Source organism: Macaca mulatta, chromosome 4 (assembly GCF_049350105.2).
Source record: "Macaca mulatta isolate MMU2019108-1 chromosome 4, T2T-MMU8v2.0, whole genome shotgun sequence".
In the NCBI taxonomy this organism is placed as follows: domain Eukaryota; kingdom Metazoa; phylum Chordata; class Mammalia; order Primates; family Cercopithecidae; genus Macaca; species Macaca mulatta.
In genome coordinates this window covers 79,285,916-79,310,876 of record NC_133409.1, presented here as the reverse complement: position 1 = coordinate 79,310,876, position 24,961 = coordinate 79,285,916, and the positions used below count along the sequence as shown (strand labels likewise).

At 38.7% G+C, this 24,961-nt stretch overlaps 1 protein-coding gene across 1 annotated transcript in view; it reads left to right on the top strand.

Annotated features, from left to right (window-relative positions):
• The window catches only part of CRYBG1 (crystallin beta-gamma domain containing 1), a 214,597-nt gene that overhangs the window by 76,703 nt on the left and 112,933 nt on the right, over positions 1-24,961 (top strand). Inside the window, exon 2 of the mRNA XM_077999635.1 lies at positions 10,483-10,621. Coding sequence (XP_077855761.1) covers positions 10,483-10,621 — 139 coding nt within the window. The remainder of the gene's footprint in view (positions 1-10,482; positions 10,622-24,961) is intronic.

The window sequence follows — 24,961 nt, the reverse complement described above, 5'->3', positions numbered from 1 at the left end:
TGACTAGCATCTTTGCAAGGACAACTTTGTTTGGATACATGGAGAGTAGGGATATGATGTGAATCATATCACATCAGAGGGAAGAAGAGATGTGATAATCTCTTCCTCCCTCTGCTTGCGTCTGCACCTTAGAGAGTTTCTATTCATGAGAGCTGAGATGATAAATATCAGTCCATCTCAGATTCAGCTTCACAGCTGTTCCATTGTCTTCAGTCAGCAAATCTGTATCGCTAATGTGTTGCTAATACACATAAGATTTTCCATGAGAAATGATTTTAAATTAGAGTTCTCTTTTGAAACATTAACACCAGTTAATTGAACTAATTCATTAGGTATTTGATGACAATTCTAGTCACTACATAAGGATGTATGTACATAAGGATGTATGTATCTAGGAAGCCTTAAAGCAACTTTGGTCCCTTGTGGAGTTGACCCACCTGGTGCAGGTGAGTAAGAGAAGCCAAATATATGATTCAGACAATTATGAATTATGTATTAATTACTGATCATTTTGTATTAATCATCAAACAACTGGCAGGTATTTGGAAATTGAGTAAGTGGAACATGATGAAACTGACAGTTATAAAAATTAATGTAAAAAAAATGAACCTCCATAAGAATTATTTTGAAAAACTAAAAAAGATAAGGAAACCCACTCTCATATTGAAAATGTTATTCTTTTAGTTTTATATTATTATCAAAAGGCATTTACTCTAAGCACCCTATTATGCGTAGGAATGTTTTAGAGGTCTTGCAAGTAACCTTTAAAGACTCAATTCTCACTTCTGGTCAAGATTTATTGACCACCATATGAAAGAATATATTGCATAGAGCCTTGAAACCTCTGAATTATAGCTGTGAGAAAGTTGAGAGTATATGATCTATAAGAAAAGTAGGTGTTTGTGAGTTCACAAAATACAATAAATGCTAAAAAATGTTTGATACAAGGAACAGTTACACAATTTCTCTTGAAACTTTATTGCTTCTAGAAATGCCATGAAGTAATGATGATTGCAGCAGTGTAAGTGCCATCAAAGCTCAGGATTGATGAAGATAATTATTTGAGTGCCTGGAAGGATTAACTAAGACAGATGAGTTTCGTGCCAGGTTGTTTAGGGACCCCAGAGTTTAAGAGACTCTTACTAATTGTTGCTGGAATGGGTTTTGGACTAGTGAGCTAAGGTGGGGCAAAGGTAAACAAAATAGGCAGATGATGCATATTAAAGATGCTATAAAGTTAACTTCAAAGTGTGTGCCATCACCACAGACTTCTGGAAAATGACAACCAACAGACCAGTTTTGCATGTAACTATCGTGGTTAGGAGGAGGTGCTTTTGAACCAAAGCTTTATATTGACATTATTTGAAACAGTCATAAATAGCAACAGGCTCTACAAGCAGCTGCTATCTTCATGAATCAAACCACCTTTGCAGAAAGCGCTTTGTAGTCACTCAGCCAGTAAACTCTTACTGAGCATCTGTGATGTGACAGATGTTATTATATGCCGTGGCAGAAACAAAGGGACTCACACCCAGGAGCCCCTTAAAGAGATGAGATGAGAGAAAGAGCCATCAGTGATAAGTAAGCTAAAATGTAACAAAATTGCCTGGAATATAGGGTGTGTAGGGGAGCTACATTTGAAAAGTTAGACTGGGTCCAGAAGGTGAAAGCACTTGAATACCAGACAATGAACTAAGGGATTTATTCTGTAGACAGTGCTGAACTATCTGATGGTTTTCAAACCCGACAGTACATCAGGAAGATCAATCTATTCGTAAAGTTAGAATGGATTAAAGGCTGCAGGAGAGACTCAGTAGCAGAAAATAACTGGACTCTTACTAAATTGAAGGCATAATGAAGTTTAGAAGTAGGATAGTGGTGGTTGGAATGCACAAGGGTAGATGGATGTCATACTGGTGAGGTGGAAGAAACAGTTTTCATGTATTTATAACTGCCTCCCTGTCACTTCTTCCTCTAAAAGATTTACAGTAGTTTGCACCCAATTAACAATGCAAATAAATACAGATCAGAAAACTAAAAGAATGATAGTGTGATAAGAGAAACAATTGCTTTACAGAAACACACATTCATAAAGTTCTGTATAATTGTTAAAATTGATTCATGATCAAGTACATGGACCTCATTGTCTAAAAGACAAGGAAGGGGTGAGAAAGAGAAAAGCTTTTCTTGGCATTTCACAATGAGAGAAATCTTTCCCTTCAGTATCCGTATAAAGGATATTAAGTAAGATGGTACCTAACATCCTTCTCGGCATCCCTGCAATATGTCCAACCAAGAGTTCTATGTGGCTGCATCTTATAGTGTCCCTCAAAGCAAGCTCAAATGTGATGACAGAGGACCCCTTAATGAGTGATCAGAGGTGGATTGATTGGAGCAGGAGGGCTCAAAGATGACTCCTCAGAGTTGCCCCTGGTATTTTAGAATGATTTCTCTACCCTTGTGCCTATAACCACATAATTTCTTTTTCATTTTTAGTTTTTGTGGGTACATAGTAAGTGTATGTAGTAATAGAGTACATGAGATATTTTGATACAGGCATACAATGTGTAATAATCACATCAGGGTAAATGGGGTATCCATCACCTCAAGCATTTATCCTTCCTTTGTGTTACAAACAATGCAATTATTTTCTTTTAGTTATTTTTTAATGTACAATAAATTAGTGTTGACTGTAGCCACCTGTTATGCTACCAAATACTAGATCTTATTCATTCTATCTAACTGTATTTTTGTATCCATTAATATAACCATATTCTGCCAGGCTTTTTCCTCCTTGCCTGCTCCATGGTAATATCATCAGTAGCTTTGTTTGGTGCTACAAAGGAAAACAATTGAAAATACCCTCTTTTACATTATTAATTTGTTATCCACGAGCTTAGTAAGATCATTAGTCTTTCTTTGGGGAGTATAGACACTATCAAAATAAAAGCTACATTTTCTCTTCTCTGCGGTTAGATGATAAGAATTTGAATTGCCTTAAAAGGAAAATTCCAGCAATCAAAAAAATCTTTTGTATTTTGACAACTGAAAACAAAACTTGCCCAACTTGACTGTTACAAAGAGAAGCTGAAAAAAATGCGATGATCTTCGGCTTCTGTAAATGAGAGCATGTGCAATCACACATGAAACACAAGACTCTTGATAAACTCGAGCCTTTCCTTGAGGCACAGACCTCAGTTCCTCAGTTCTGGGGATTTGCACAACAATTCTCCTGGTTGTTTTGTCCTCGACCTTGGCTTCTCTTTGCTTGTGCCCAGAATGAAATCATTTCTTCCTCTGGGACCAATGCTAATAAAGCCAAACCTTCTTGAACCTAGCCTGGTTCTGGATGGGTTTCATGGTTCATTAATCATGTGGGGTGATCTGAAATGATCAAAGTCAACATAGTAGTGGTCCTGAGATGCCTTGCTTAACTTTCACAGACTCAGTAGCACCCAAAGCCTCGGTTTCACAAGATAGAAGTATTAAGGCAAACATTTCCAGCCTTTGTTGGAGAGATGATTTGCATCCCACTGGTCAGATGTGAGGGGAACTTAGACATTTCTGCACCACACAGCACATTGGGAGATGGCTCCCAGCCTTCAGGCTGCCATTTTAAAAGACTTGCTGGCTCACACCTGTAATCCTGGCACTTTGGGAGTCTTAGGTGAGACAATCATTTGAGGCTAGGAGTTCAAAACCAGCTTAGGCAACACAGGGAGACCTCCGTCTTTACAAAAACCAACAAAACAAACAAACAGACAAACAAACAAAAACCATCAAAGTGCCCAGGAAGGTGAATGCAATCAGGAAGTAGAGGCTAACTGGACCAGGGAGTGTTACTTTTTACAAAAGCACTGCTAAAAAGGATGAGTAGCAGAGTGATATTCTTATGCAACCACTAGATGGCAGAGTTTCTGCATTCTATTACCATCGGCAACATGAAATACTTGGGTTAGTGATGTAGCATTCTTTACATACCTATAACTTTGAGGATGCTTTGTTTCGAATGAGCATAGCAAATTGTTTTCATTTCCCCATCCAACTTGGAATTTTGTGATCACAAAACTCATCTACTGAGAATTTAAAATTAGTCTCTGAGTGAGGAGTTGGGTGGGTTCTCTAATCCTAACTCTGTCAGTCATTAGCCGTGAGACTTTGAACAGTGAATATCTCTGGGCCTCCATGAACTCATCTGAAAAATGGTATGGTTGGCTCACTAGATTATCTCTAAGGGATCTTCCAACCCAGACATTCTCCTTTCATATTCGAGCCTGATAAATATGCTAGCTCAAAGTACCATCTATATAATTCCTTATAAATTATTATTCAGGAAACGTCAATTGACATTCATATGCATAATTACAATAGCTGATACTTATTGAGAACCTACTATATGGCAATACAGGCTAAGCATTTTACAAGTTTTACCTAATTTAATTCTCTTAACAATTTATCACTCCCATTTTGCAGATGAAGAAAGTGAGGCTTAAAGAAGTAACTAGCTCAAGATCACATAGCTAATGGCCAGGCTGGTATGACTCTGAAATCTGTGTGTATACATTGCTATATTTGATCCTTTATTCAGCTGAGAAAAATATAAATTTGAAGACAACACTGCTTCTAAAGGAGAAACCCATTCTGTAAATCCAAAAATCCTTGGTTTCCCAAGGGAAATAGATGTTGGGGTTTTGTTTTATTTCTGGAGATGGGAAAGATTTACATAGCTCTATCCGCACAGTCATTAGATGCCTCTTTGTGAGCCTGGGCTTCCAGTACCATATACATGGGTAACCAACAGGCTCAACACTGTCAGTCAGTCACGTGGTTTCTCAGGAACACTGTCTCTGCAAATCTGCAGTGAGGTGACTGAACCAGGTAACCACTAGGGGCCTTTTCAGGTCTAGCATTATCTGATGGTATGTGTCCGTAATCGAATACGGCGTTTAATGTTAGCAGGAAAGAGGTTGCTCAGTAAATGGTTGCTCTCTACCATTTAGCAGTTGCAGTAAAGAAACACTGTGCACCCTATTAGTGCCGTTTGTTAGTGAATTAAATTTTCTCCTTCCTTTGTGGCCAGGAAACTTATGCGCTTTACAACCAATGCCTTAATTCAGAAGAGTGGTTCTATTATCTGGTGTCTTAAGTTCTCTTGAGGAAATAATTCAATTCAATGCAGGTGGAAGCACCTTTTGGTGACTTTGAAATCTCAACTCTGAGGCTCAGTTGAACACAGTAATAATTCTTTGGACAGACAATAGATGGCAGTACAGCATCAATTTATAACTAATAAACTATAGTTAAACCTAAACTTTTATGCTACTTTTTATTATTTTGGATGTACATTACTGTAAACCAAGAATTATTGAAGAAACTTATTTAACTTGCCTTATATTAGGCTGCACATATTTAAATGCTTAAGGAATAACTTGGTGGAGTAGACCAACGTTAGGAAACCTCGAAGCAGATTTATCAGGGCCACTTTCATGGCCTTCGGAGAGGCCCTAGCACTGTCAATCTTGAGAAAGTAAGAGATTCTCTTTTCTTTTTATTAAAGAGCACCTCCCCCGCCCCCGCCCGGCCCACTTCTTATATAAGCTCCAGGTCTCACAACTCTGGGATTTGTCTGAGAATAGCCATGTGGCTCTTTTAACTTGGAGAAGGGAAAACAGTCTTGCCATTATTAATTTTGCTACCAACTTAATCTCCAGGGAGGGGGCAATCCGGTTTTTATAAGTAAGCCAAATAAAAAGGAAACATAATTGAATGAACTGGCAAATGTTCCACTTACTTCTAAGTCTGAGTAAAATCAAGTACCATACTTAACACTGAAACTTTCTCTCTGGCAGTATAATATCTGTGCTAAAAAAAAAAAAAAAAAAAAAGGAAGAACAAAGGATTATAATTAGCAAATTAATAAATTATCATCTGCTAAGACTGCAGACCAATATAGCATTTGGCAGTTGTTTTATGTTATTTATCCAAGACGTTATTGTCGTTAATAAATGACCAGTTGTGACTATTCACAAAGCAAACCGTGCTTCCTTTGGCACATAAATTTCTCATCAGGGAGCCAAGCTTAGCCTCTCTTATGACCACCTACACCCTACTCGTCAGGAGTAAAACTAAAATTAACCCTTTGGGTACAAAAGGAATAGAAAGAATGAATAAGACCCAGTATTTGATGGCACAACGGGGTGATTATAGTGATAATAATGTAATTGTACCTTTAAAAATAACTAAAAGAGTATAATTGGATTGTTTGTAACACAAAGGATAAATGCTTGAGGGGATGGATAACCCATTGTCGATGTTGTGATTATTATACTTTGACTGCTTGTACCTCATAAATATATATATATATATACCTATTATGTACCCACAAAAACTAAAATAATAATAATGAAAAAATTACCCTTTGGAAAAGAAAAGTTAACAAACTTTCCAATTCGTCTTTCCTGTTGCAAACATTTATTATATTGGCTTTTAGGCTAGGGAGACTTATCTATGTGTAGTTCCAGAGGTAACCATTATTCGGAATTGAAAATATTTCTGCCCATTCGATAAGCCCCTGTGTCTACTAGACCTTAATATCCTTGAGGGCAGGGAGTGGAATTGTTCACCTTTGTGTGCCTTGATATATGACATATCATGGAAGATCTAGAAAATGCTGAAAGAATGAATGTTAGATAGTGTTACAAAGTTCCTTTAGGTCTTAGAGACCTCTTGGCACGATTTCAAGTGTATTGCTTCTGTGTAATAGTTTGTGAAGGTTGTGTTTCAGGAGACAAACTTGTCCAGTAAGCTTGCTAGGAATAGAAGGCCTGTGACTGATTCTAGAGAGGAAGTAGAACACGCTCCTGGGACAGCCCGAGTTTCCGGGGCTGGGTGAGAAGCTGCCCTGAAGCAGAACTCTGTTTATGAAGCCCTCTCAGCCCACACATCCCGTGACCTTGCCTCACCTCCAACCAAGTCCTGGGGCAAACTGTGAAATCATGGCATCTATGGCCAGGTGCACAGCAGCATTGTCTGGGTCTGGGTCACGAGGAAAGGGAATTTAGCCAACGCCCCATCATTCCAACCTCCTGTCAAAGGGAAGCAGAGGTTATTACGTGTACCACACATACTCAGCAGTTCCTGTTTTAGAATGATGGTGAAGCTAGGGCCTTCCCTGGAATTGTCTGTGATAGTCCTCACCTCCTGTAGGCACTGAAAAACTATTAGTGCCATTTGTTAGTGAATTAAATTGAAAAACTAAGCCTTCCCCCAGAGCCATGTGTACCCTCCCATCTGGGAGATCGTGACCCAAGTATAGAGAACTGACTGTTGGATAGCACACTGTATCGACTTAGTTTACCCCCCAAATCAGGAGGGCAGGCAGGTTCACAGGGTTCAACACGCTATGAGGCCCAAATTATGAAAGTTCCTACTCTGATAGCTCGAATTCCGTCTTAAATATGTGTCATCTCTACCTCTCCCAAAGTGTAGCAAGTGTGGGGAACTTATTTTAAGACAAAGCTGGGGAGAGGATAGAATGCACGTCGACATCCATTTGTACCCTCTTCCTTCTCCTTTTTTCCTAATTGAACCTCAGTTTCTTCAGGTGCGTAATTTCTGCACGGTAGTGTCCTTCAGGTGTCAGCCTTAATGGGTTTGGTCCGGTGATCGGTTTAGTGCAGGAATGAAAAGAAGCCTGCTAAGTGGCTTCTAGAGGAGATTTCCCTCATTTCTAAGCAAGTTACTCAGGAAGGAATTATCATACCTCTGTGTGACAGCTAGAACTGTAGCAATTACTGAAGTCAGTAGCAAAGGACTATACTGGTTAAACCAACTCAATCTACCCCTTTTGTTTTATATGTGATTATATATTTTTTTATCAGGCTTCTGTGAGTTGGACTGTTATTTGCAGGCAAAAGGATCCTATGTTTTAATCAGGGATTGTATCACGAGCAAAATATATAGAAAAGGCTACTCTTGCCAGCTTTTAATTATGTAATACATAAGTATCTAGGAAGAAGAGATAGGTCTTTTTTGGAGTGTCCGCCTCTGACAATGCAAAGCTTAGGAAGCACATGTAGATTGCTTTCATCTCTGATGTCACTTGGAGTCAGTCAATGGGCACATATGTTTTTCCAAAAAGGAAAAACATTAAGGGGAGCAGACTGCCTAACATTCATGGTTGACTTTTTACAATGTGTAAGTCCAGTCTATGGCCACACCACCCTGAATGCACCTGATCTTGTCTGATGTCGGAAGCTAAGCAGGGTCAGGCCTGGTTAGTACTTGAATGGCAGACAATGTGTTAAGTCCGCAGCGGTTGGAATAGTCTTCTCTTGTTTGCTGCTGCTTTGGCATATTTGTGAGCAGCAGGACAAGGTGAATACTGTAATTTAGGGTCACTGGAACAATTAGTAAAAATAGGTCTTGATGTAAGACACATTCATGGTAAGACGATGACAGCATTTCAACTTTAAGGTATTTTTCAGTTGTTACTTAAATTCTCCTGAGCTATATGTGTTTCTCTTTCCCTTCAAAAATACTGTATTTAAATTCCTAAGAAGATACTAGCCTCACAGGTAGAAATGTGTTTTTATATGTGTTTATATGTGGCGTAATATATTGTCTTTACTATACACAAGTATTACTTTCATAGTACGAAACTAAAGGAAAAACAAAAAGAAATATATTGCTGTTAATATACCTTTACATTTTATATAATGCAAACAATAATGGTTTAAAAAAATATATGTACAGGGGCCAAGCACAGTGGCTCATGCTGTAATCCTGGCACTTTGAGTTCGAGATTAGCCTGGCTAACATGGTGAAACCTCGTCTCCACTAAAAATACAAAAAAATTAGCTGGATGTGGTGACACATGCCTGTAATCCCAGCTGCTGAGGCAGGAGAATCACTTGAACCCGGGAGGTGGAGGTTGCAGTGAGCCAAGATCATGCCACTGTACTCCAGCCTGACGACAGAGCAAGACTCTGTCTCAAAAAAAAAAAAAAAAAAAAAAAGTACACAATAGAGTTCCACAAATTATGCCAAATTCTCTATCTCCCTTGCTGATATTACCATATTGATTAGATCTTCCTGCCCCTCTAAAGTGTTAACGCTTTGCTCTATTCCTCTTTTTATCCTTGCAACATTGTAGAAATCCCACAAAAGCAGCTTCTGTTTCTTCTGTGAAATGCTGAGGTCTTGCATTTTTAGTTCTCTTTGTACTTTACTGGCATTCTTCATTCAAAGCTCTCATTCTGCTCTGGCATCTTTATTCCTGTGCTTAGAAAATCTAGCAAACCTTGGATCAGGTATGATGCTCAACTGCAGACAACAAAGAACACCCAAGTCAAAATGGCCTGAAGAATAGGACATTTATTATCTAACACAACAAGAACTCCAGAGATAGGTAATTCTGCTGCTCATTTCAAGAAATCAAGAGATAGGTATTTCCGCTCTGCTTTTTCCTCAGTCTAGTCTCCTTAGGCTAATCCCGCACATGATCCCAAGATGTTCTATCACATTCATCACATGCAGGCATGACCCTGGCCTGCAGGAAAGGGAAACTTTTTCTTCTTGTAGAAGACCTTTTCCCCCATTCCTTCAGCAGACGCCTCTCACATCTCATTGGTCAGGATTGCACCAGAGAAGTAGGGCAAAGTATGAACATTTCAGAGGGTTAGGGGGGTATCAATCAATGTGGTAATATCAGCAAGACAGATATGTATGGGCATTTGCCTAAATCAGTTACTGGTGAGGGGAACTGGACACCAGGATTAGAGCAATCCGGACTGACTACTGGGGCTGGAAGCAGCTTCCTCTGAGGCATATGGAGGATGAATCGTTGAACAAATTTAGGATTATTAGCAAAGGCAGTGTGTATGGGGGAGGGGGGAGGACACTGGAGGGTTGAATAAAGGAAATGGTTTTGGGGTGGGCAACCATCAGAGTCTATAAAACATTCTGTCTGCCTTTATTAGTTTCCATTCCTTTTGAATCTGATAAATATTATAATCCTAGGAACAGTTCCTTTTTCCTGGCATAGTCTAGATCGTGTCTCTAACTGGGATTCAGTTCCCACTTTATTTCCAGTGTTCAGGAAACTTACAAATTTCTTTTTGTTATTTCTTAAGAGCCATGACATAGAAACACCAGGAAATTGGAAAATGAAATTAGATTACTTTCACGCCAAAATCTGTCTATTCATCTAGTTATCTGTCTACCTCTGTCTATCTCTAATTTGTTTTCTGCATAGGATTTAAAAGAATTCAGTTAGGCACAGGGTGAAGTCATCCAGGTTGATTTATAAATGTGCTATGAGAGCACCAGATTATCTACAACGCTGTGTAGGTTTTGAAGAATGATTCATTATTTGGGCTGACTGGAAATATATTAGTACATGGAGAAATATGCCTTTGGGTTTCTTGAGATTTTGGCATTGTTCATAGCGTATTGACATGACTGTGTTTCCATTCTTTGCAGAGCTTTGGAGCTAGTAGATGGAAGACATGTGGTTCGAGAGTCCCAGGAATTTCCACTGCACTGTGGGGATTCCCAGTTCTTCCACACCACCAGTGAGGCGCTTGGTTCCTTACTTCTAGAGTCTGGAATATTTAAAAAGGTAATGCTTCGTTTCTAATGTTTGACTCCCGAGAATAAACCCTTCAAAGAGTTAAAGCACTGTAAGATAGCCTAAGAAACACATACTTAAAAGTAATGGTATATATTATATATCATAAATTATATATATCATATATGTCATATATATCATATGTAATACATGTTCTATAATATGTATTCTGTAATTTTCTATATAATTATATTTAACAATATAATAATATAAAGTAATTTATTATATAATCTATTTTTATATGGTTATTATATATATCATATATAACATTATATATCAAAGCACCATGATAATACAGAATGAGCTTGGCTGGGCCTGGTGGCTCACGCCTATAATCTCAGCACTTTGGGAGGCTGAGGCAGGCAGATCACTTGAGGTCAGGAGTTTGAGACCAGCCTGACCAACATGATGAAACCCTGACTCTACTAAAAACAAACAAACAAACAAAAATACAAAAAAATTAGCTGGGTGTGGTGGTGGGCACCTGTAATCGCGTGTACTCAGGAGGCTGGGGCAGGAGAATTGCTTAAACCCAGGAGGTGGAGGTTGCGTGAGCCGAGATCATGCCACTACACTCCAGCCTGAGTGACAGAGTGAGACTTTCTCAAAAAAAAAAAAAAAGAATGAGCTTAATGAATGAACTTGACTCTGCTTTTTGCTGCCTTCAGGTGTCTTCTTCCTTCTTGTAGGTGCCTTTTGCCCACCCTTTTTTCTTTTATATGAACTAGGCTTTAACTTGAAGGCATACAGAGTAATATGACATCTATATTTGGAATTAATTGTTCTTTCCTTTAAGAAGCATTTATGCTTTTTTGTACTGTAAGGCATTCTGAGTTATTTTATCAATAGTTACTTCTTAATATCTAGATGCTTGTACAGAAGGTTCTGACTTAATTATATTGCCTTAAAAGAAAAGTTTTCTCCAAGGTGGGAGATAGAGGAATGTACTAATGAAGGAATTAACTGCATTCCTTCACTTGTGGAAAGATATTACTCATGCACTTACTTGTCTGCAGGATGGGAAAGTAGAATGGTATCTTTAGTCACAGGGTGAGTGAGAGCTAGTTTCACTGCCAGGCCTGAAGGTTGTATAATACATTTCTTGTTGTAACTTATTATAAGATCAATGAGGGTTAATAGCGAAATGTATTTGTCATGAAAGAAATGCTTTCCTCCATCCCAAAAGACATTTGCTTTAGTAACACCGTATATTAAGATTTTAAAAAATTACTTCGTGTGAGATAGAAAGAGTTCTGGAGATTAGCTGCACAACAGTGTGAATGTACTTAAATATTGTTAAGTGTAGTTAATATATTGATCTGTATAGTTCTGTATAGTTAAAAATGTTTAAGATGGTAGATTTTGTTACATGTATTTTACCACAATAAAAAAATGTTAAAGCTTACTTAGTGATGGAAAGCAGTAAAAAGGACATGAAGAGATTATTAGCTTGTATTTAGAACGTGAAAAAAGTAGGTAGTGAAATTCAATACGGAATGCTTTCTAAATCAAAGTAGCATAATATCAGTAAGGGTACCAGAAATATAAAACATTTTATAAGATATTGAGTTTAAAAATCAAATTTAAATTTAAAAAATTAAGTAAGCTGGCTTACTGTTCTTTATACTTACTTTCAAATTGGTTTCACATTTTATTCTTTTCTCTTTATAAGAAATAATTTATAACTGGGGGAAAAAAAACCCCTGATAAACCCAGTCATTGATCCTAGCCAGAGTTTCAAGTTGTTTCCTATATTTGTCCTTTAGTAAGTATGCCTTTTATAATACAAAACAAAAATAGTTATTTGAGCATAATGCAATTATATATCCTATAATGTTTGCTGAAGTCCAGGAAACAATTCGTGACAGTGTTCAGAATTGAGGCAAAAAATAAGTTCCTTGATGTAGGTGGCAAGGAAGGGTCTGCTGTGGCCTCCTCCCTTGCAGAAAGCTCTGGGCATTGGGCTGCCACAGCCCCAAGGCCAAGCCAAACAGGTCAGGGAAGGGAGGAGGCCAGTTGGTATACCTGGGAGAGGCAGAGACTTGAAGCCACAGATTAACTGGGATCCCAGTGTAGGGATGGAGCCAGAGCAGGGAGAAGAAGGGCAGGAACTTGAGAGAGCAAGGAGAGGCAGAGTGTGGTTCAGGCGACACTGTCTCTAAGTGTCACTGGAATGGGTTCAGCCAGGCACTGTCTCTACTCTCTACTCGCTGTACCACACCCGCCGCCTCAGAGAGGCTCAAAATCTCTACAACAGAAGAATTGGCTCTGGGATCCACGTACGATCTGCCTGTTGTCTCCCTCTCTCACCTTCTCCATCATCCCTTCTCCTCTCTCTCTTTTCACCCTTGCTCTCTTAATCTTTCTCCCTCTGCATATCATACCAGGGCTGGGAGGAGGCAAGAGGCAGTACAACAGCCTTTCTCTTCCCCACTGATGTGTTTTAAACTCTGTCTCTTGAGATCATGGCTGAGAGGTTTACTGAACCATTAGCTCAGGAGTGCAAGACCCCACCTACCCACCCACACACACACCCCACTACCACCACCCTGGCCAATATTACTGGGAAACAAATGTTGACTCTATTTAGATTCTGCGTGGTTTAAATTGACAGTGAGTTCTAGGTGCCAGGGGCACCTCCCGTACATTCTAAATTACCCTTCTCTTAATCCACTCTCCCCAGTGAACCTGAGCATTTCCTGCAAGATTCAGCAGATTTGCTGAGGGAATTATAACAAGGACCACCAATGACCTTCTTTCCCAGGCAGAATAAATTATATCTATTTATGCAAACTAACTCTCACATTTTTAATTTGTATTATAGCTAAGCAATTTACATTTTCCAAAACAACCAGAATTTACCTGTTTCTGTAACTGTTCCATATGTTCTATGTTATTGTATTCGTTTATTATTTTTAACACGTTGTAACATTTCTTAAAGTTGACAATACTATATTGAATCTTTCAATTAAATTAGAAAACGTGCAGGTCCGAACCGAGTGCAGTGGTGTTTATAACTAATTGATCACAGCCAGTTACAGATTTCTTTGTTCCTTCTCCAATCCCACTGCTTCACTTGACTAGCTTTAAGAAAAAGACATTTACTATACCTGCTTGCATAAACGAATACAGATTTATAGCTACAAATACAATACTGCCTCTCAAATTTACACATACAACAACTACAGGAAAAAGTGTAACTACAAATTAGAATATTGCTAGAATTTAAATCTGAAATGAGAAAAATCATCAAGGATTGCATATTTATTTATACAAAACAAGTTTTCCTTTAAACAATTGCATTAAATATTTAGTTGGCTTTAGCATAGAAGCTATGTTTATTTAAAATATTTATATTTCAAACAGACCATTTTTTCACATGAGAGAAAAGCATAAGAAAGTGGTATCATTAAATAAAGACATATTATGTATTTATGTGACAAACATGTGAATTGGATAACTCTTTCTTTGCATATAAGAGTGAATTAACATTGTAGATTATTATGTGTTTTTGTATTTATTTTTATATATCTACTTATATGTATTATATTATATTTACTGCTTAACTCATTTTGGAAATGAAAATGTCTTTATTCCACTATGTGGAGTTATTTCCAGGACATGAAGAGATACCCTTTATGAATTAAAGTGTTTATTTAAAAAAAAACACGGAGCAAGAATATTGAGTAATGTATTATTAATTAAAATAAAATATCTTCAAAGAGAGCACTTGCCTTAATGAGAATTTCAATGATTTCCAGCATAAGAATATTTTAATCCCCCTTCAACTCTAGTCACTTATTTTCATCTCGAAATTATATGTGACTATAGTGATTATAAATTAAATTGTCATATTTTCAGTTATTCTGGCATCACATTCAAACAAGTAAAATAGAATAAACAGTAATTATTTTATTAATTCAAGCAAAAAAAATTCTTTTGCTTTAACCATTTGGATCTTTTCCTTCTTGGCAGCCTGAATAAAGCTGCTGTTTCCCATTTTCTACTAGTGCGTGTGTGTGCTTTTTAGGAAGAAAAATAAGCCTCTCCTTCCCCCTCAGAACAAAAGTAACTCTAGTCTATAGACTATTGCCGAATCACGGCTGCTCCTTTATAAGTCACTTGTCCGAATCTTAGTTCTTGGTGATGCTTGTCTGCCCCATCATTCAGAGACATCTGTGAATCTTTAATCTCACTCTTGAGATTGGGATGCTCCCAAATCATCCAAAACAGAGAAGTATCTGCTTTATTCTCAACTATCTCAGAGATGGTTCTAACCACAGTCGTTTTTGACAGCTTGTTTTGTTTTTGTTTTTTTGAGACGGAGTCTCACTCTGTCGCCCAGGCTGGAGTACAGTAGTGTGATCTTGGCTCATTGCAACCTCTGCCTCCCAGGTTCAAGTGATTCTCTTGCCTCAGCCTCCCTAGTAGCTGGGATAACAGGCATGTGCCACCACGCCCAACTAGTTTTTTTGTATTTTTAGTAGTGATGGGGTTTCACCATATAGGCCAGGCTGTTCTTGAACTCTTGACCTCAAATAATCCACTTGCCTCAGCCTCCCAAAATGCTGGGATTACAGGCGTGAGCCACCACACCAGGCCTTAACAGCATTTTTCATTGCCCAATTAATTTTATAATTGTAGAGGTAGTATGTTTGCCAATTTCTAGCCTGGCTATTCTAATTTAGTCAATAAGCAGAGCAATTCAGTTCAACAAACATTGGTTGAGGTAGCGGAGAGAAAAAACCATTTTCTAATCCTTTCATTTTCCATGTTTCCCAGGTAGGTGGCCACTTTGAGAGGTGATCTATCCCTCTGTTTCATTTCTCTTCTCCCTCCTGTTATTTCCTCTTCTCTCTCTTTATACCTGTTCCACAAAAGTCCACTGGTGTTTCTCCCAATGCCCAATCCCCAATCTCACCTTATTTCTTAGACTAAACCGAAGCCAAAATATAAAGCATTTAAGGGACCTCAGACTCATTGACCTCACCCCACACCTGCCCCATCACCTGGGCCACATGTCATGACTCCTCCACTGTTGGGCTGGCCTAGGACATAATACATCAACATTATCACTGGGCGCCCACATTGGGTCTCAAGTCGCTTATGCTGCTAATCTCACCGAGCACAGTTCTGAAATCATTCTACAAGACGTAAGACCTCCCCAGATCTTGAAGTCCAACCCACAACCCTGAGGACTAGGACATTTACTAACTGTTTTAGTCTATTTTCTGTTGCTTATTAAAGAATACCTAAAACGGAGTCATTTATAAGAAAAAGGAATTCATTTCTTACAATTCTGGAGGCTACATCTAAGGTTGAGGGGCCACATCTGGTGAGAGCCTTCTTACTGGTGGGGACTCCCAGGGCAGTACAGAGTATTACTTGGAGAGGTGACTGAACATGCTAATGTGCTAGCTCAGGTCTCTGCCTTTTCTTTTAATGCCACCGGTTCCCCTCCCATGATAATTTATTAACCCATTAACTCATTAGTTCATTAATCCATGAATGAATTAGTCCATTTGTAAGGGCAGAGTCCTCATGACCCAATCATCTCTTAAAGGCCCCACCTCTCAATATTGCCACATTGGGGTTTAAATTTCCACATGCGTTTTGCAGGGGACAAATATTTAAACCAAGGTTAGAAATTCTCCATAGTGACTTACTTAAAGGACTTACTAGTGTCATCCATCTGGACACCCCAGCACTTCTATTGGGATGTCATTTCAAATAACTTGTGCCATCTGGTGTGATTAGAGATTGCTGGGCCCTTGGACCTACTTTGTGTCAAATCTCTGCTTTCATCAGCAGTCAGATCTTGCCATCATGTCACCCCACCCCACTCTGGAACCTGTTCTATCCACGTGGGTAGATCTAGTACCTAGCTTAAATCTCTCCACCTTTCCATAGTGTCTGCATGGTAGGAGTCCCTCTGTGCTCTATCAGTGCTGATCGAAAAAGTCAAATACACTTAGGGGAAAAAATGGAAAATAGAGAGCAATGTATATAGCATGTTATATTTTGTGCAAAAGAGTGGGGGAATAGTGTGTGTATACATATATATATGTAATGCATTAAACTATGGAAGTATACATTAAAAACTAATAATAATTATATGTGGTAAGGTGATAAGGGTGGGGGAAATAAATGTAGGAAACACAAGCCTTTTACTGTGTACTTTTTAATACTTTTATTTCTGAGCTATGTGAAAGTATTGCCTACGCAGAAATTTTCTGAAGATGGAGGAGTGGTTTAAGTTATATTGTGACTAAAGTTAAACTGAAATGGTTTCGGTATCCATGTCTAATTTTTAATGATTTTCTGATGTGCTGTAAACTCTGCAAACAGTCCTGATTGCATTGTCAGAAGGCTACTGTTGTTTCCAAGTTACCTTACTGGGCCATTCTACTCTTTTTGCACAGACTCTGTCCCATGCCTACAAAGTCTTTCCATTTTTTGTGCAGCTGCAGTCTTCTACTAATCCTTTAAGATCCCGCTCAAACAGCTCCTTTTTTGTGATCTCTGCCCCAGGGAAGTTGTTTCTTCTCCCTTGTATTGCCACTTACCTTGAATGCACCTTGAACTCGTACTTATTGTACTGATTTACAAGTCTCCTTCCTTGTCAGACTAGGAAGCCCTAAGGATCAGACTGCATTTGTATGACTGGAACATTATTTATACATTTTTTCATGAATGAAATGCATATATTCATAGTTTTTTAAAAAGTAGAAAATACTACTGTAACAAATGCACAGCATTTCAGCTCTAGTATGAATTTTACTTTTGTTTAGACTTCCAAAGGTAGAGCAGGAAATCTCACCAAATACAAACACATAAGCCTGCTGCGTGCGACAGAAAGAGAATGAGGTAGTTTCCAGAGCATGATACCACCCTTCTCCTCCCACACATGGGGCGTGGAGGTGCCGAGATGCAGGTGAACACAGAGCACAGTGGCATAGGAAACAGTTCTTTGTCCCCAGAAACATCTGATATTACTGAGTGCAACAAGAGCTGCCTTTCCGTACACACATAGGTGCACAAATTGGGCATTCTCCAGGCTGGAGGCTGTGGCTTTGGTATCCTAAGTATGGCATGTCAGACTAGGACACTATATCTCCTGGCACACTATATCTCATAAAAGCTAAATATCTTGTAGTGTATGAAAAGGATTGGTTGCCTATATATAGCCAGCTTTGGAAAAACCCAGGTTATCTATATTTATTTGTGATGTTTCCATTTGAAGGTATTATGGTCACCAGGATGTAATAGGAAAGCTCAGTGAGTGATGTGTTGTCTTCTTTGAGGCACTGACTATGGGTGCTCTTTATTTACATATGTATAAATAAACATATAAATATATAGCAGCCAGTCCATTTCCTGTATTAACTCAAATTAGAAGGCTTTATCTGTTGTAGGGTGTTTTTAAAAAAGAGCATGGTAATATATTTGTTATTTTTCTTCTAAATATTATATTTGCTTGCTGCAAAAAAAAATTTCAAGAATACTGAAACACATAAAATAAAGACTTAAATTCTCTCCTTACCTTGAGAGGTAACTATTTTGGTATGCCTCTCAGGGTGAGGAGAGAAAAAAGTCCAAATGGTTTTTTTGTTTTTTTTTTTTCACTAAGAAATCTTTGTGATCATCTTTCCATGTCAGTCTCTATAAATATGCCTCTTTAGAATTGCTGAGTAGTGTTCCGTATGTATAATATGATGGATGTACTATCACATAGTTTACCAATCTTTATTTGTGAACATTTGAGTTGCTTCTACATTTTTTTCTTTTATAAACAACAACATCTCTATGCTTTTTTTGGTCAGTTATTTTTGCGGGATAAATTCTCTAGAAGTGGAATTGCTGAATCAAAAGCTTGCATATTTTAAATTAAGTTATAGATACTATCAAATTGTCCATTGAAAAAAGGTTTATCAACTTATACTTCGAACAGTAAATATGTCTATTTTCCCACTTTATGAATGTTATATATAATAATTTTTTCATTTTGCCAACCTGTTGATACCTCATTATTTAAATTTGCAGTTCTTCAACTAAGAATGAGTCTAAGCTCTTTTATATGCTTATTGACCACTTGTATTTCTTCATTGAATTATCCTTTCATGTTCTTTTCTCATTCCTGTATTGGGTTACCTTGCTGAAGATACTGTGCTAAAGTAATAATCATTGGTATTCAAAGCTGATCAAAATTATATTTTTATGTGGGACATTTTTACCTTCTTTGTAATTTTTTTTTTGAAAATATCTTAGTGTTCTGTTATCCAGTCAGGTTTAAATTTGTTGTGTGTTTATGGGAGTAGGGGATTGTGAGGGGGAAAAGCTGTAATGAAAAACCCAGAATGCTGCCCTGCTCTTACTCTAGAGGGGATATCCAGAGATGGGGAGCAACAGTGGGACATTTGAAATCATGTTTTGTGGTCACTCATATGCAATGAAACTAAATGAAGTTCTCAGAAGAGTAACTGAAATGCTCTTCCCTCTCACTCACTCCAGTTCTGCTCCTGTGACTTTCAATCCTTTTGTTTTGCTTTGTTTTTTTCTTGAGACAGTCTTTCTCTGTCGCCCAGGCTGGAGTGCAGTGGCTAGGTCTTGGCTCACTGCAACCTCTGCCTCCCAGGTTCAAGTGATTCTCCTGCCAAGTAGCTGGAATTACAGGCACCTGCCACCACGCCCAGCTAATTTTTGTATTTTTAGTAGAGACAGGGTTTCACCATGTTGGCCAGGCTGGTCTTGAACTCCTGACCTCGTGATCCGCCCGCCCCCCCCCCCCCCCCCCCCCCCAGCCTCCCAAAGTGCTGGGATTACAGGCGTGAGCCACTGCGCCGGGCCTTCAATCCCTTTGTTAAAGTAACTTTCTTGCTCTTAACATGAAAAATATTTACAATTGCCTTTGATTTAAAGCATCAGGAACTGAAAGCATTTAAATTAAATCCTTTGGGATCCTAGTTCCAGCTCTGATCAAGACAGGTGCCTTTCCTCCAGGAATACTTGAGTGGTGAGCACCCTGACCAGCTGCCCATCTTGACGTAAGGAATCGCTAATGATTCTAAACCATGGGGCAAATACAAAGCTTTATATAAGTGGTAATTACTGTTATTGTTCTCAGGCATCCTTACATTTCAAGCTGAGTTCCTTCCAGCAAATGTAGTATAGGAGAAAATTAAAGCTCTGGTGACATCATCCCCATAATAAAGAGGAGTCACTGGCCAGTGATGCTCATTTGTGTTCCTGAGGCGGAGACAGGATCGTATCATCATTTTGGCTGGAGAGATGAAAACTTGGGGATTCGTCTTCTTTTGAGTTGTTATAGGGTCTTTCCTAATCGTGATAGAATATTTGTTTTGGTCAGAAATCCCTCACTGGGGGAAATCCCATCTATTGCCAAGAAAAAACGCCACTGGCTGCAGTGACTCATTTGGGACTCTTGGCACCATATTGGGCTGCGCATGTAGCTCCGGACACTGCAGCTCTCCTACGATACTTTCTGTTCTCTCTTGGGAAAAATCGGAAGGCTGATCCATCCAGAACCTCCATGGGGGGTTCAACCTGCTGTGGGTGTGGCTGTGGCAGGTGCAATGGGTGTGCTAACAATCGCAGCAGGAACATTGACTCTCGGCATAGGCGTCCTGACTCCCGGAATAGATATGAAAATCCCAGAAACAGGTACTATGACCGGGATCTTGAGGTAAGTCCTTGCTGAGGAAATCCTTCTGAGTCATTGATTTGTCCAATATTTCTCTAGTGATGTTTGAGTATGAGGTATATGATTGTGAATCAGCATGTATTACTATTATGCAATGTTAACTAAATATTTCAGTCTCATATATTTGAAAATATCCTGGCAACTATTAAGATATTCATTTAGCTATTTTTTTTCTGATTTTTTTTTTTTTTTTTTTTTTTTTTTGGCGTGGAGGTGGGGGACGGAGGCTCCCTCTGTTGCCCAGGCTGGAGTGCAGTGGCACGATCTCGGCTCACCACAAGCTCGGCCTCCCGGGTTAACGCCATTCTCCCGCCTCAGCCTCCCGAGTAGCTGGGACTACAGGCGACCGCCGCCGCGCCCCGCTAATTTTTTGTATTTTTAGTAGAGACGGTGTTCACCGTGGTCTCGATCTCCTGACCTGGTGATCCGCCCGCCTCGGCCTCCCAAAGCGCTGGGATTACAGGCGTGAGCCACGGCATCCGGCCTTTTCTGAGTTTTAAACAATGTTTTTGCAATTGGTTAGAGTTTAACTAGCAAAGTAAGTAAAAGTAGTTCCTGCTGGGTTACGTTCTCTGACACTTAGCCCTGTCTCACACCAAGTTTTTCAGAAACTCTAATGCTGGAGAAAGAAGCAAGCTACTTTATATTCTCTCAAAAGCCACTTTCCTTTGGTCTGGGCTCATTTGCAGCATACCAAGTTCTTATTTGAATCAGATGGTAATAAATCACATAAAGTTGCTTTGAGAAGTGGAATAATTAGTTTAAGATTCTGCATCAACAGCGCATAATTGCTTTGTGTATGCTGGACTTGACAGGTGATGTTGTCTTAAGATTGAGTGGTGAATCAAGGTCTTAACCCAGACTTTACTCATTATCCCCAATTCTCATTTGTAAAAGCTAATGTGGACAGGCTCGGTGACTCACACCTGTGATCCCAGCGCTTTCTGAAACCAAAGCGGGAGGATTGCTTGAGGCCAGGAGTTTGAGACCAGCCTGGGCAAGACCCTACAAAAGATCTCTACAAAAGATTTTAAGAATTAGCCAGGCAAGGTGGGCCATGCCTGTAGTCCTAGCTATTTGGGAGGCTCAGGCTCCGGGAGGATCTCTTGAGCCGGGGAGTTCAAGGTTCAGTCAGCAGGATGGCACCGGTATACTCCAGCTTGGATGATAGGGAAAGACCCTGTCTCTAAAAAACAAAACAAGCCAGTGTGCTATTTTAGTATTAAATCTTCTGTGCTACTTTGTAAAGTGGGAGGTGGCCATCACCACCAGCCTGAACTCACCTTTGATGCTTGTTTTTCCTTCTCTTCTCTACTTGTAATAGTATACATTTGCTTTGTTTTGCACATGATGCCTTTGAAGCTATTGGATGGAATGTGTAGAATGTTTGTCACCCTGATTTTGTAACGTGTTCTAGGAAAAAGCATGCCCTTTAAACTTATGATCTATTCTTTATTTTCCCTCTTTTATCAGGATGCTGATTATCATATAACCCATCATTTAATGAAATAGGTAATTGATTTTAAATATATGTGATTGTATGTGTATAGATATGTGTGTGTGTATGAAGCACACCTTTGAAAAACATCTGAATGCTGAAGTGATAGCTGAAGATGGAATAAAACATTTGATATTGGCAGTTTGTTGAGCATATCAGTCAGATAAAGCCTTTAGTTGTTTCTTGCATTTAAGACTGCAGGAAAGGGATTTAATATTTTAATTATTCTGTTTATTCCCATGACTACTGATTTTACTGTCATTTTCTGTTAGTGGACCTTTGATGTAACTCTGCCATTGTGCCTGATGACTCTTTTAGAAGCTTTAGTCAAATACCAGCTATAGAGAGGCCAAAAAGTCACTGTGCATAGATTCAATGCCATGGCTAATTATTGGTTAATTATCAGTTACCAGTAGATATTTTAAATAATTTTCAACCAGTCACATGAAAGAAAATCCCCATGAAAACACAGGGAAAAACTAAAATGTGTGAGTGGAGGGCAAATGGGCAACTGTAACTTAAATGCTTAGAGCCTTTGTGACAACTTGTGGTTATAGGACTGCTCTCGACGTGACAAACACAACCAGCATGAACAGCTGCAAGGCAACCTGGGTCTTCTCAGTAAACACTGGATCTGTCAAATCAGATGCCCTGCTTGACTTCAAGCAAAGATCTTAGAAATCTAAACGTTGGCCAGGCACAGTGGCTTATGCCTGTAATCCAAGCACTTTGGGAGGCTGAGGTGGGCGGATTACAAGGTCAGGAGTTCAAGACCAGCCTGACCAACATGGTAAAACCCATCTCTACTAAAAATACAAAAATTAGCCAGGCATGATGGTGCATGCCTGTAATCCCAGCTACTCGGGAGGCTGAGGCAGGAGAATTGCTTGAACCCGGGAGGCAGAGGTTGCCGTGAGCCAAGATCGCGCCACTGCATTCCAGCCTGGGCGACAGAGTAAGACTTGGTCTCAAAAAAAAAAAAAAAGTGAAAAAAATCTGAAAGTCGGCATGCTATTCATGGAATAAGATCCCTAAATAATGAGAAACTTTTTCCTATTTGATTTTGTTTCATTAGAATCTTAAAATGAACATTTCCCAACTTAGAAAATGAGAGAATTAGGGACTGTTCTGAGCATTGATGCTGTAACTTCTAATTTAAAGCATTCCCCTGGTGAGGACAGTACCATTAAAACCAGTGCAGAGGATTTTGCCCTTGGCTTTCTCTCATAACCTTTGCCTCAAATAACTAAAAAGATTATCAAAATACTTCTTCCAAGAATTAGCTTCTAAGAGTTTAGAGAATTAAGTGATGTTTCACCAAAATCTATATGTTGATTCAAAATATTGAATTTGTTCAGATATTTTACAAAATGACAGTATACATCATAAAAATAAAAAATACCCTTAAAACATCTTCTTTGCTTTTCTATTTTATTTTTAAATGGCACTTATCCAAACTGGCAATAGTAATCCAGTAAGTATCTGTGAATGCAAAAAATATACCCGATCAATATTTATTCATCTTTAAAACTCTGATTAAATATTATCTTATTTGCGAAGTTCCCCTAATTCCCAGCTGGTATTGTCTGACATCTCCCATGTTCTCAAGGAATTTTGTAATATCTCAAGTAATTTATCCATGTTATTCAGAAATTACATCTCTTCTCCATGAGACCATTCACTTCTCCAGGGCGGGGAACTAACATCTTATTCATACCTATTACAGTGCCTGGCATATAGAAGACTGTAAAACTGAAGTATAAAGCACTGAATATGGCCAAAAGACCAGAGCCCTGATTTCAGCTCTTCTCCAGACAGCCTGTGATGTCTTGGGTTAGGTCATTCATCCTTTCTGGGCATCAGCTTTTATATCTATAAAAGAGGGAATGGGAATGGGATTAGATAGTGCTCTGTGGAGCCCTAGGCATTCCTTTCAGGTACCTCAGGGCTACAACAGGAGGAAGAAGGAAGCTGATGGGAGGAACTCAGGCTTGCAAGTTCCATGCCATGTCTTTACTCGGAGAAGCTCATCTCCATCTGTTTTGACAGATCGCTGAATCTGTGTAGATTTCTTTGGAGTAAAACGTTGTACTGCTGAAAAAGGTCTTAAAAACAACTGGACTAGATTATGTATAATGTTATTCCACCTCTAGTATCTATGATTTTATGTAACCATTTTATTAATTCATCTCATTATTATGTTGCTTTTTAAAAGAAACTGTATCACATTGCTATCATTAACTTGTTACTTATACCCCACCCTCTCAAATGCAGGTCTGTTTTTACTCTATTTTTACTTAGCCAACTTGTCTTTTATATCTTGTAATTACTCTTTAAACCTGAGCAAGTTGCCCATCCCTATTGGATTTTCTCTGGTTTGTAGAATCACTCAAATTTAATGCATTCTTTTGAATTTTATTCTTATCTCTCTGTGCATTAGCAACCCTAAATATCTAGATTCATCCCTTCCTTCCAGTCATTTGTAAAGTCACTGAATAGAATGATATTCAAGTTGAAATTACCAGGGGCATGAGTATTTGAACAAGTTAGTATTCTGACCTTCCTATGTTGCTAGCTGATCTTGCAAATGAGTTATCTTCTCTACCTTATGTTTTTTTAAAAAAAGATATTTGAAATAGCAAATATTTTCAAGGTTACGAGTAAATATTCAATGGCTATCACCCAAAGTACTAAGTGCAGCCTCCCATGTTTTCACAGCATAAATAGTAATGAAGGAATTAGGAGGTGGATTACAGGAGAAACAGAAAGGAGCACCAGAAGGTCAAAGTATATAAATAAGGAAAGGGATTCATGTACCCATGTGCTCAACATTCATATAAAGCTCACTGAAAGTCCCTAGTGCTTCTGCAATTTTAATGCTAACATTCTGCCAGTGGCTTATCCTTTGTTCCTTATGTTTGGTACATGTGCTATTTATTTATTCACTTCATGCCTGTTAATGAGGTGCCTTGGGAGTTTCTTCTTTCAGCAAAAATGGAAGGGAATGAAAAGGGAATTGTTGGAAGTAGATTAACTAACTTTGTTACATACGTTACCAACAACTTAATCTAAATCAAACCTTTAGAAATGAAAAATAAACTAATTTTATTTA